This window comes from Squalius cephalus (genome assembly GCF_949319135.1).
Source record: "Squalius cephalus genome assembly, chromosome: 1".
NCBI lineage: Eukaryota > Metazoa > Chordata > Actinopteri > Cypriniformes > Leuciscidae > Squalius > Squalius cephalus.
Window position 1 is genome coordinate 39,178,752 of NC_137122.1, and position 12,795 is coordinate 39,191,546.

Below are 12,795 nucleotides of genomic sequence, written 5' to 3' on the forward strand. Positions count from 1 at the left end.
ATGTGCACTCTTCTCAGAAAGGGGGAGAGGAAGAAAGAACACCTATGTAGTGTACTTAAAGTATGTACAGGTTGAACATTATGTGTAAGAGAGTGTTTGCGTCATCTTTGTCTCTCCCGAGTGTATTCTTTAGAACGCTTTAAGTATACTTTATATCTTACCACATTTCTATATTCATACATATTTATAGCAAGACAAGAAAGAGAGACGGGAAGGAGGGTGGAGTACTCAAGTTTACAAGATGGCAACACATAGGGGGAACAGAACAATATAACAAACGACTTTCACTCAATAGCCATGGTGGGCTCAAACACGTGCAGGGGAGGAGATTTTGCAAACTTGTTCGACCAGATGGAGAGAAATAAACAGTCTCTGTCCAATCATGTTGAGGAATGCATTGAGGCAGACTCCCTGTCCTCTTTTTCCTCCTCGTCCATCTTGCGGCCGTGCTTTCTAAAATACTTGTACCTCTGGACATAAAGCTTGACCAGGTTATTCACTTTAACTGGGTTGATCTCACCTGTTCGGCTGTGACAAATCTGTGAGGTAAAGACAGATTTAGTCATACCGATACACTCTTTCAAGATATTTATTAGAAGCTATCATCCTGAAGCTATATTTACCTTGTGCACAGCTTTCCTTAAGATATCCTTGTATTCGTCTTTATTGATGTCTTTGCGCTGGTAGTATGGCTTGATGGCCAATTTGACTTCCTCTACTGCCCTCTCCTGGGTGTGCAGCTTCTTCAGATACTAAGCAAAGGTAAGTGATTTAAAATTAAATTGTTATAGGGGTTGTTATAGATGTGATAATACTGCCCATACTGCAGTTACTTAAAATATTGTGATTGCAATTTGAATTGCAGCATGACAAACATTTAACTTCTCATATTGCTGCTCTGATTTCCAGGGAAAGAAAACAAAAGTACATTAAATCACTGAGACAGGAAGCAAGAAAATGGCAAATTATCAAACAATATCTACTGTCTTTAAATTAATAAAACCTTATCTTTGCGTTCACTCAAACTGTTAAATTAATTTACTTCTGAGATTAAATAATCCGGCAAAGTCATACTACAATTTTTTCTTGAATTAATTGTGCAGCCCTAATCATAGGAAATATATAAACATACAGAAAGCATTGATACCTTGTCAGGGTCTTTGCTTTCATTGTCCCAGCCCATCTCACTGCCCCCTGTTATTCCCGCTGGCAATGGAGGCGGCGGAGTCTGAGCACAGCCTCCTCCCATTGAGACTCCAGGGTGCAAGTGTGAAGGTGGCGTTTTGGTACAGCCAACCAATGGAACAGAGCTGTGGAGAATAAACTGTGCAGAATTGGGTCCTGGGGGTGGAGCATGTGACGGAGGTGGGGGAACTTGTGATGATATAGATGAGGATGATGAAGGAGGGTGTGGCTGTGTCTGGTTCTGATTGGCCTGAGAGAGAATCTGTGTAAAGAAAAATACAATATGAATACACTATCAAGTTAAAGTTAGGTAATTAATTGAACTTCACAATCAATAGTGACTGAAACTATCAATTAACTAGACTTAAGGAATTTGGTAGAACATTGTACATTGAGACAACATATATAATCTTTGAGCATGCAAAATTTCTTCAGACACTGCAATGGATGTCACGCTCTATGACGCCTTTTTAAAAAAAACATACAAGTAATTATAAATCCAAACTGTAAAAATGTACAATCTACTCCACTTTTATGCAACACTGCAATCCTGCAAGTTTTAAAGTTTGCTTTCTTTTAATTCAGCTATGAGGTCACTCTGTGATGTATCAAACTTCGTCACACTCCTTCTCATGAGACAAATTTGCACATCAGACTTCACCAAAGTTGAAATCTGAAATGCAAAACTTATTCGCATGAGTTTGTGTTTCCAGTCTCCCGAATTTGTTAGAATGGAAGTTAATGGAAAGAAAACTGTAAGCGCCCTTGTAGAATATCACAGATTTACCTGACTTGTGGCCTGGATGAACTCTTGTGCTTTGGCTCTGTTGGCTATATTGGCCTCCTCCATTTTGAAGAGGAGAGCTGTCACTGAAGAGTAATTTAACAGTAGGAAATTATGACTTCTAATCACACTAATAATTAAAAATGCATGTCAACAGGGAATTATTTAATAATCATGCATTTAACACTCACATGCTAAAACACCTCCAGCAGTGCAGTCCACTCCAGTTTGTAGACTCCAGGGTAAAGGTGGAGCTGATGGGGGTGGGGGCGGAGGTGGTGGTGGTTTGTTTACTGAAGATGAGGACACTGAAGAAGAGGAGGAGGAAGAAGGGTCATTTGCCAGAGGAGCATTGGAATGAGAGATGGAGGCAGACACCGAAGCTGCCGAAGTGGAGCATGGTGGTGATGCCTTCGGATCATCTGGTAGGAGAGGTTTAACACTGGAAGTGGACTGGGATATGGTATCACCCCTGATCTGTGATGATAGCAGATTGGGAGGGCTGGCAGGGGACTTTGAAGGTGTGAGAGAAGAGGCTTTGGACTGACCAGGGCCTTCCTCCAAAAGGAATGAAGGCTCTGGTGTCTTGCAGCTACTATCAACAGTTTGAGAGTCCGGGGATGACTCCCTAGTATCTCGAGACGGAGGCAAAGATAACGGGGATGTGTGCGGTGGTGAGGAGGATGGAGGAAGGATACTTGCTGACGAGGAAGTGGAGGATGATGAAGAGGATGAGGGAGTGGGACCAGGAAGAGTTGAAGGAGGACTAGATGGCTTGGATCCAACCCCAACCAACGGCTGCATTTCTGTTGATACCCCTGCCCAACCACCACCAACCGTGCTACAATTACTGTTAGCGCCTTTAGAATCACTTCCATCCACAGTTAGCTCTTTCTCTCTGAGCTTTTTTCCAGGCCTCCTCCTACGTTTTGCTGCCAATGAAGAAGTAGGGGAAGAGGCAGATGAGGATGTGGATGTAGCAGAGCTTGGCTTGGCTTTCTTCGACTTCAGTCCACTCGAATTTGTTGAAGACGGAGGCCCAAGGATGTTGTGTTGCTTCCCAGTTTTGCTTGGGTCTTTGCCTCTACCTGGAAGAGCCAGTGTCTCTGAGCAGGGCTTAAGAAACGGTGACCGGCTCTCATTGTCCCGGCGGAACACCACAGCAATAGACCCACCAACAACTGAGGGCCCTGAAGCTCCACTTACAACACCAGAAGGTCCAAGAAGGTCGAGGCCCAACTTCCCAGAGTTCCCAGTGGTGCTGCTAACACCCTCACGAACCAAAACAGACACTTTAGACTGGAGCTTACCCTTTCTGCTACTGCCACTGAGCTTTTTGGCCCTGCCAGAACGCCCGGCATCCTTCTTCCCTACTTTTTCCTTACCGGTTTTCCGTCCTCGTTTAGTAGTGGATGAGAATGCTGTGGGCTGAAGGGAGGTGGTGTTGCCTGAGGATGCAGAAAGAGGTGGAGAGAGAGATGACAAAATGTTTTTACTTTTGGCTTTTAGTCTATGAGAAGAGGAGGTGGATTCAGACTGACCAACTGTCTTGCCAGGTCTGGATTTCTTCTTCAAATGATGTCGGCTCGCTTTGGGTGCTCCGGATTTAATTGTGGGACTGGGTAGAGGGGGCTCAGGAGGAGGAGGAAGTAGTGGAGAGTCCTCTAGTGAAGGGTAGTCTGAATCCAGTGCTTCCCCATCCAAAGAGAGCATGTCTACCTCAGGACGGTCAGAGAGACGGTCTGATTCATATCCATGATAACGAGGCGGCGTTAGGGAGGTGGGTCGGGACCGGCTCCTGTGCTCCTCGTCCTTTCTCTCCTCATCATCTGATCGTCTCCTTCGTTTCTTCTTCCTCTTATGATGTTTGTCAGAGCTCTCAGATCGGCTGTGGGAGCGCCGTTGGCTAGAGAGCGGTGAACTTGGGACTGTGGTGGTCGTTGTAGTGGTGGTAACAGTGATGGTACGTTTGATCGCGAAAAGATCAGAGCCATTGAGATCCTGAATTGATGGGGGTACAACAGGCCTGCTATCTCTTCTCCTGTCCCTCTCTCGATCTCCAATCATTTCTTTCTCGCTGCCCCTCTTTGTACTGCCTCTCTCTCTGCTGCTTGACCTCCTGTTATCCTCATCCCTATATCTCCTTCGTCCATCTCTTCTTCTGGAGTCTCTGTCTCGCTCTCTATCCCTGTCGTCTCGCCACCGGTCCCTTTCCCTGTCTCTTTCATGGTTCCTTTCTCGCTCCCTCTCTCTTTCTTTTTCTCGGTCTCTATCTTTGTGGCGGTCCTCCGAGGGGCTAGACCAAGATCTACGACTGTGTGATTGTCGGGAGGCATTCTGGGAGTGCGAGCGGGAAGAATGTTCTGGAGTGCTCCTGCGTCTCTTTTTCCTCTTGCGACTTCCGCTTCGGCTACTTCTCCCTCTCTCCCTATCCTTGCCTTTGTTCTCTTTTTCACTTCTTTTTTCATAGTCCATCTCTTTGCTTTCTCCTTTCCCTTCACCTGCCTCCTTTCCCTCTTTCCTTTTTTTCCTCTTTTCCTTTTCTCCTCTTCCCTCTTTCCGCTTGCGTCTATCCCTGTCCTTTGAACTCTTGGAGGATTTGCGACTCCTCCCTTTATCAGTGGATAGAGGTGGAGAATTGGGAAAGGAAGGAGAGGGCAAAGGCAAAACTGGGGCAGGCGGAGGTGATATGGATGCAGAAGAAGGGCATGATCTGAATCTTTCTTTTCGCCTACTCGTCAGTTTTCGTCTCAGATCTCCAACACCCACAGAAGCCACTGGTTCCCTCTCCCATTCTTCATCAGCACGGACAGACACAAACCCATCACCTTCTAAGACCCGTAAGATCCTCTCTGGTTTTGGGACACCCCCTTGAAGGTAAGAGGGACTGCTTGAGGATGGAAGTAACACCTCTCTCCTTCTCTCAATCACTCGTTCTCTTCCTCTTTCACTGGCCCCCACTATCTCTCCTTCTTCTATCTCAGACTGCTCAGAGTCTGTACCCCGTTCTCTTTGATTTTTTCCATGTTCCCTCATTCGGTCTTTGATGGATCTCTTGCTGTTAAGTTCTAAAGGTACATTATTGGCATCAATTTCTGTTGAATCTGGAGGCCCCCCCTCTGTGTCAGCAGGCGCTCCCATTTCTAATGCTCTTTCAGCTTTTGACACATTCCCTTCGCTATTAATGCTCCTTACTCCCTCATTCCCCTCATCAACACATCTTTTCTCCTCCTCTGTTTCAGAGGCGGGAGAACCTGTCGGTTCAAAAGGGTCATACTTATCAACTTCTTCCTCCTCATCATCATCAGTGGACGCCCGGTCTCTCTCCCCCTCACCCTCTGTTGGGTGAAAGGGATCATATATGTCATTTTCTAAACTCTCCCTCTGTCCATCATTGTATGGATGTGTGAATGATGAAGATGCATGGATTGAAGGATTAGAAGAAGAAGGTGGCATAGCCATTGATGATGGCATCAAAGAGGACGAAGTGGATGACACAAAGTCTCCAGTTCCTTTGCTGGCTCCAGCATGGCCTCTGTCTTCATCCTCACGGTAGTTTGTACTCATTCCACCAGGAGATGACGATGAGGGGGAGGAGGAGGGGGAAGAGGGAGCAGATGAAGGAGATGATGGTGAGTTGGAGGGTGATGAGGGCAGAGGGCTTTTGGCCATCTCTATGACCCTCTCAGAGTTTTTGAGGGAACAGGGCAGTTGCATCTGTCCCGAGGCTTGAATTACACTTGAGCAGAATCCAGGAAAAGAGCCTGAAGGCAAAGAACTGTCTTTAAAGACTCTCTTTTTCCTTAAAGATGCTGGAAAGAGAAAATGTCCTTTCAAGAAAGATCCTATTGAAGACAGAAAATAAAGAAATTAGTAACTTTGATCACACATTACTATTTACATGATCATAAACAAAGTATGGATCTGAACTTACCTGGTTTCTGGTAACCAAGGTTTGGGGTAACAGATGTCAACAAAGCAAGAGATGCGCCATACTCTATGTTCACCTCTGCGGTTAGCTCCACATCAAAGTCACTAAAGGAGAATAAAACAAAACTATTATATTATAATTTCCTTCATACAAGAATATTCATAGTTTTTGAATCACATTGTTAAATAAAAAACAGGCCCCAACAATAAGTGTTAATGTTAAGTGTCAAAGCAAAGTACATATTCTTAAAACATTGCGATTACGACAAATTTAGAGCAAATAACATTTTTATACGTTTAATTTTTTTGCAATTTGCATCAATAGCTTTAAAGGAACACACCACCGTTTTTTGAAATAGGGGTTATTCAACGTCTCCCCAACATTTAGATAGGTGGGCAAACGCATTTTTGTCTCAGTGCATGCATTGTCTTAGTCTGGCAGTGCCGCCGCTAGCTTAGCTTAGCTTAGCATAATGAATGGAATCCTTTGTTGCCAGATAGCATGTCGTGAGTAAAAGTGATAAAAAACTAAAAAAAACCTAATTACTTCTTGTGGCCTGCGTATTCACAACGAGTACAAATAGCAATGCAGATTAAAGCGGGGCTCAGTAACTTCGGGATTTCTTCGCTGTATTCTCGCTTTTTGCTCGCAGGTTTCTCTCTAGAGCTCCCCCCACAGCTTCGGAATAGATATTTGACAACACTGTTGTAAAAACTCGTAGGCGATTCTCGGACACCAGAGGCTAGTAGATCAACGACATCAAAGCAGATGGGACATTCTTTAAAACGTCTTCTTCATTCGGGTTCGGACAGCGTGAGGGAGCGCAATAATGACAGCATTTTAGCAGATTTCTTTTGGCCGTAAAGCAATTGTTTACATCGCGAGACCTGATATCACATGAGACTTCCTGACGAGGCGGCCGGCGGACCGCCGGCTCAAAGTTGCAAGTGCGTATTTTCCGCTCACGGGCACCAGGGGGGTGCGAAACGACCACCATTCAACCCGAAATAAGTAATATAACCATTCCAATGACTCCAAAGCTGTTCAGTTAAGGTAAAAAAGTTACTTAGTTCACCTTTAAGACTAGGTGATTTCCTAGTAGGAAAGATATTGACTTGGGACTATATTGGGGTGAAGCACAGGCGAAGCATTGCTACTTGGGCACAGAGATAACGGATTTCAGGTGTTAAATGATATCTCTGCGCCCAAGTAGCAGTGCTTCAAAAAAAATTCTTCAAAATAATTATTGAAGGTTGAATATTTGACTATTTGTGTGCACCCCTACGTGAAACTTAAAAACATAAAAACATAAAAATGACTAACCAATTTCCTAAATTTTTAAGATAGCATGTCATGTCAAAAAATAGTCTAAAGTAAAAAAATCATCTTGAGATCACAGAATTCCACTGGCCCAATTTAATAAGAGACAGTCAAATCAACTGACCAGAAGTTCATAAATGATTAAAAACAATATCATCTGATCACTCTCCAATACAATGGCAATATGCACCAACAATTAAACAATGAAATACAGTGGAGCGATTTAAGAGAATAAAGTTTTTTGACTGAATTTTGAATTATCTGATGTCATTTGACATGCAGATATTAATTTCTCAACTAAATGTTTGGACAAAATGTGTACTGTGTTTTGCCTTAATAGGCCAGCACCCTGCAAATACAACAGGGTCGTTCCGTGTCAACTCAACCAGAGGTTCCCGGCTCAAATTATTTATTTCGTTAATATTTTTTCTGTAGAAAGACAGACATTAACATTGATGAAAGCCAAAATATTAAATGTCACAGACATATATTTACTGAGTAATCCACTATTTTGTAGAGGGGGGTCAAAATTACAATTTTCACCTCAGATTGAGACAAATTAGAGGGGTGTAAAAATGACATTAGAACGACAGCAGCATCATTATTTTCCCTAAGTTTACATGTCTTTAATTCAAGATTTGTTAAAGATATCTTAAGTCATTTTAGATTCTTGTTCTCATGAAACTTTTCTTTTGGAATCTTCATTTTAAGTCCCTATATGGTTCAATCCCATAGATATAGTGATGTCAATGTGGTAAAATGTAGTTATGATATTTGAACTCTTGGTAGCTTCAGAAGCTGTTAAAATGAACAAAATCCCATCTTCCAAATACTCGTAAAACTGATTCAAATATAGATTCTTATAAATACATGTTTGAGAGCAAGTTAATGTGCCTCAACTTAACCATTTTCACTGGATTTTGTTTACTCAGAGAGTTATGTTTTATGCAATTATTTTGATGGAGGGAAAGAGGATACATACCAATTGTATCATCATTTTATCATCATCATTGGTATGAATAAGATACCAATCCCTACGTAAAAATAAAATAATGCTGCTGCCGTCTTTCTAAAGTCATTTTACCCCCCCTGTAATTTGGCTCTAAATCTCATGTGTCATTTTGACCCCCCTCCACGAAAAAGTGGATTACTCAGTAAATGTACATCCACACTATTTAACATTTTGGCTTTCATCACTATTTATGTTTGTCTTTCTATAGAAAAAAAATATTAACAAAATCAAAAATTTTAGTCGGCAAAGTTTACAAAATGTGGTTGATTTGACACTGACACAACACTCACATACCTCTAAATTAAGCATTTAAAAAATATATAATTTAAGTAGCAAACAAAGTCAAATTTTTGGATAGGACATCAATAGCTACTATCAAGCTCAATTTTGAATTTTGTGTACTTAATTAGGCACTTACCAGTCTAGGTACTGAGGTTGTGAGCTGATCTGAGGCACAAAAAATACAGGCTCAGAGGAAGAAACAACAGCAGACCCCTACAAGAGTGTAACACAAATTAAACGGTTAAAAGGTCAACTCAGGTCACCGGTTTCAAACTGGGTAAATTACAGACAGACAAAGCATGTAACAAGACAGAACCTAATAACTTACAATTATGCAAATAGCGTAAGTGATTTTACTTTACCAGTTCACTAGGCTCATCCTCCGAGGTCTCTCTGTTTCCCTGGAAACATCTTAAGCCAACTGTCCTTCTGTCTGCTTTAGACTCCACTTCCTCCTCTTCATCGGGACATTGTTCAGTCTGTGACTACAAGTACATGAGACTGAAGACATTCAGTCTATTCAGCAGAGAGAGAGTTGTGCATGCTACATCTTCATCTCATCGTCTACAGTATATGATCACGGTGACTGTCCAACCTGCACCTGCACCAACAAGGACAGTTTCATATCGTGACATATGTGACACTTACCTTGCCTGGCACAACTTCTACTTCATCCGTTTCAGCCTGTCCATCTGTTTCTATCTACACATAGCAGACAACACACATCACACAACACTATTGTTATGAATAACCTAGATCTGAAACCTCAGCTCTGAGCAATCATAAAGCTGCACGCGTTATGATAATCATACCTGAGGGATGTCCTAAAACAACTTCTGCGTTTAATCTGTCTTTACCTAAAAGACCACTCGGGGGAACTTGATCACTCGAGTAAACTGATGAGAAAGCATGATCTGTATTGACACTCAACAGTGCGGCTTCAATCCTTGACCCAGTGACAGCACTGATCGGTGAACAGTGGATGAAACTGATTTCAGATGATGCTACAGATGATGCTATCTAGTACGTGTGCTCCACTGCAGTGCCTGCCTAACGTTACCTATGTCCTCCTCACTTGTTAACTGTCATGAGAAAACCGCCAATACTCATGTTGGATACATTAAGTATTACTAGCTGACCTTCGTATCATGTCTTCAATTTAAGCAACCTTCCCACATTAGCTGCAATCATTTATTGCCTACAATTTGTCGTCTACAGGGGTTAGCTGGCTGGCTAAGTTAGACAAGCTATAAGAGCCGTTTACCTTCATAGTGCAGAGATGAGCCGGCTGGTGAATCCCAAAGCTAAAAACACTCTGAAACCACCCACAGTGTTGTCGTTAACTTTAAAACGATATGTAGAGGCACGAAACATTTTTCTTTTAGAAACACAATAAGAGGCCCATCCCATCCGATTCCGCCATTTTGCTTCCCCTTCTGTGAAACTGCCGGCATGGGCTTATGGGAAATGATGTTTTTCATCAACGGCTATTACTTCTGTATGTGGCGATGACGCAAATCGAAGGCGATTAAACAATGTCTCTGTGATGAAAGCGATATATTCTAGAACATAGACAGTCTAGAACATAATTTTAGGGTCACAAGATTACAGTACATTAACATTTACATTAGTTCACAAATGCCATGTAGAATTGACAGCCATTGTTGCTGGTCTGAAAGAGCCAATGGTGATTGTTTGAATCTGATGTTTAGGCTACATACAATATATTATAATTATATTACTTATTTAAAATGGGTCTTTAAATGGTTGGGAAATTTAGATGTTTCGGACAACAGACTAATTGTTAACGTTTATTTAAACGGCAAAGACTTTTTGTAAAGTTCCAAAAGTTCTCATTAAAATTATATTGGAAACGTAGCCTATGCATTTTTTATACTGTTCAAAAACCTTTTAACATAGACTAACGAATTGTATTGTTTTATCATTGTCCCAGGGCCAGACTTTTCAATAATACTAAGGCTACACATATCCACTGCAAATTACATTACATTTTTAACAATTCATGCAATTCCTGGGAATCAAATCCATGACCCTTGCCATGTGTTTACTGTTTGAGCTACAATAATACAATAATTAATATTTTAATGTAATTAACTGCCTGAATAATTTGTATTGTTCAGTATTGTGCTATTTGAGCCAACAACAAAAACTTTTAGATTTTTAATATTTGCAAACTTTTTAATTGAAAACAAGGCCATTGTGTAACATTTCAAGTGATCCTTCATTAACTGCTGTACACCATCCATACAGGCCAACCATATCCCAAACCTGCAGACAGACGGTACTCAAATAAGGAAAAGTTACTTAGGTGAAGTGTACATGCATCAGATTCTCTATATGTTACAGTAATTCTCTAGGTCATAATAGTCACAGTAGAAATGGCAGCACTGCTCTACAATGCCTCTCTTCGCAACACTGCTTCTGGCAGTGCCTCTCTCTCCACTCTGAGCAGCCACTGCAGTCTGCCGCTGGAAGGGGGCGCTGTTCCTCAACATGATGCCTGGTGAAAGACAGACAGTGTTAAAGGATTCAAAAGCAGTCTACACAGACAGGCATAGCATGCATACTAGTATTAAATTAGAAGAAGAAAAAGAAAAAAAATTAATAAAATAGCTTTATATGTTCTACACAACACATATAGACATAAAGCGTGACCTGAATGCATTTCCAATACTATTATGGTTATAAGGGATTCATAATTGGATATGTCACAAAAATCTTACACCTGAAAGGCTCCTTTTTTTTTTTTACAAGGGTATTCAAATGATTTAATAATAGCCTATATCATAATTTTATCCTATTAATTTCAAACTGTAGGCTATTTGCGACTTAAAGGAATAGTTTACCCAAAAATGAACATTATGTCATAATTTACTCACCGTCTTGTCATTCCAAACCTATATTTGACCTTTTTTTGTCTTCTGTGGAACATAAAGAAGATATTTTGAGAAATATATCAGTTTTTTTATACAATGGAAGTCAATGTGCTTTCCAAAACATTTAGGCCTACCAAACATTTTTTTTCTTTGGTGTTCCACAGAAGAATTTTTTTAAACATTTGCTTGTTTTCTTCTCTACTATAATTATAGTCCCTTAACACAATTGCAGTCACCCCCAAATTTTAAATAAAATAACATTTTGTGACATTGAATGTCTTTTTTTTATTTTTTTTTTTTACCAGAACTTTCATGGAACTTTGCACGGATTGGGTTATCTTATTGTAACACACCAGAATTAATAGATAGATAGATAGATAGATAGATAGATAGATAGATAGATAGATAGATAGATAGATAGATAGATAGATAGATGGATAGATGGATAGATGGATAGATCGATAGATCGATAGATAGATAGATAGATAAAAAAAACTGAAAAAACTGCTAAATGCACAATTGTAAATGTACACAGAAATGCACGTGTAGCAGAACATACGGAAATGGTGTTCTCTGACGCGCCGTCCAGGCTGGTAGAAGAGACCCTTTTCACCACAGACGAGCAGCAGCGCTTCCACGAGCTGAATCCCGCAGAGCTTGCGATTCCCGAGCGCACCACTGTGGGTCACCAGAGAGCCGGCACACAACGACAACAGGAGCCATCCAGATCTGTGCATTCTCCTTCTGAGAAAACTTAACAGATTACGAAACTAAATAAAAAAATAAACTCTTTCTGTCTGGCCAGGTTGATTGTGTCTTGTCAAGAATGAACGTGTTTCCCCAGCCCACCAGTACTGGTGTTATTTTTTTTCTCTCTCTCCGTTTTTGTCCTGTCTCTCTGTTCTAATGTAGGCTACCTGCTTTTTATGAGGGTCCATCAGTGAGCTGTATCTGAACAACTAGCCTCAATTAATCACCTTCAATCAGTCCAAATAATTACCCCATCAGCTTACCCCAGTCATCCCAGCCTTTCTCTTTCTGACACCCACTTTGTTTAATTACACCTATTAAGCTTTATATAAACCTGTACTGCTTTCATCCCCCTCTCTCTTTTTTCTCTCTCCAACCCTGTCTTTTTCTCACTGTTGTCTGAATGCCAGCATAGCTGCTCAAGCTTTTTCTTCTCCCTTTTGTCTGGGCCTATTGGCTTTCTCACTAATTAGCACTGCTGTTCTGAGGATAACTATTGCAATAAATTGTATTATTAACAAAGAAAGGAAATACAAAACAGCAAACCTTCGTCAAAAGACAGGGCCAAATGCACGATCAAGGAGGCAGAAATAGATTTATGAGCAGTGTTGTGAATGAGTGAGAGAGGATGGGT

At 41.2% G+C, this 12,795-nt stretch overlaps 2 protein-coding genes across 5 annotated transcripts; both read right to left on the reverse strand.

Moving 5' to 3' along the window:
- Nucleotides 1-155: 155 nt before the first annotated feature.
- scaf1 (SR-related CTD-associated factor 1) lies at nucleotides 156-10,018 on the reverse strand. 4 transcript variants are annotated; one of them, XM_079888088.1, is made up of 11 exons: nucleotides 9,779-10,018; nucleotides 9,163-9,216; nucleotides 8,877-8,999; nucleotides 8,651-8,727; nucleotides 5,904-6,004; nucleotides 3,511-5,814; nucleotides 2,161-3,417; nucleotides 1,973-2,055; nucleotides 1,148-1,447; nucleotides 624-752; nucleotides 156-539 (listed from the first exon to the last, which is right to left on the reverse strand). In XM_079888088.1, exons 1-11 carry the CDS (start codon nucleotides 9,782-9,784, stop codon nucleotides 381-383), a joined length of 4,593 nt encoding a protein of 1,530 aa, XP_079744214.1. In that variant the 5' UTR covers nucleotides 9,785-10,018; the 3' UTR covers nucleotides 156-380. The 4 variants fall into 4 exon arrangements, with proteins under 4 accessions (XP_079744214.1, XP_079744212.1, XP_079744215.1 ...); XM_079888086.1 differs by having other exon boundaries at nucleotides 2,161-5,814; XM_079888089.1 differs by having other exon boundaries at nucleotides 2,161-5,814; nucleotides 8,877-9,015; nucleotides 9,779-9,966.
- Nucleotides 10,019-10,868: 850 nt separating this feature from the next.
- LOC307171569 (insulin) lies at nucleotides 10,869-12,148 on the reverse strand (the record flags this gene model as incomplete). Its single annotated transcript, XM_079893283.1, has 2 exons — nucleotides 10,869-11,035; nucleotides 11,917-12,148. 2 exons carry the CDS (start codon nucleotides 12,146-12,148, stop codon nucleotides 10,869-10,871), a joined length of 399 nt encoding a protein of 132 aa, XP_079749409.1.
- Nucleotides 12,149-12,795: the final 647 nt, after the last annotated feature.

Coding starts and splice junctions, on each gene's coding strand:
- scaf1 (XM_079888086.1), bottom strand. Junction 9,000..9,162: donor TAGAAGTTGTGCCAGGCAAG/GTAAGTGTCACA, acceptor ATGTACTTGTAG/TCACAGACTGAACAATGTCC. Junction 6,005..8,650: donor CAACCTCAGTACCTAGACTG/GTAAGTGCCTAA, acceptor ATTCTCCTTTAG/TGACTTTGATGTGGAGCTAA.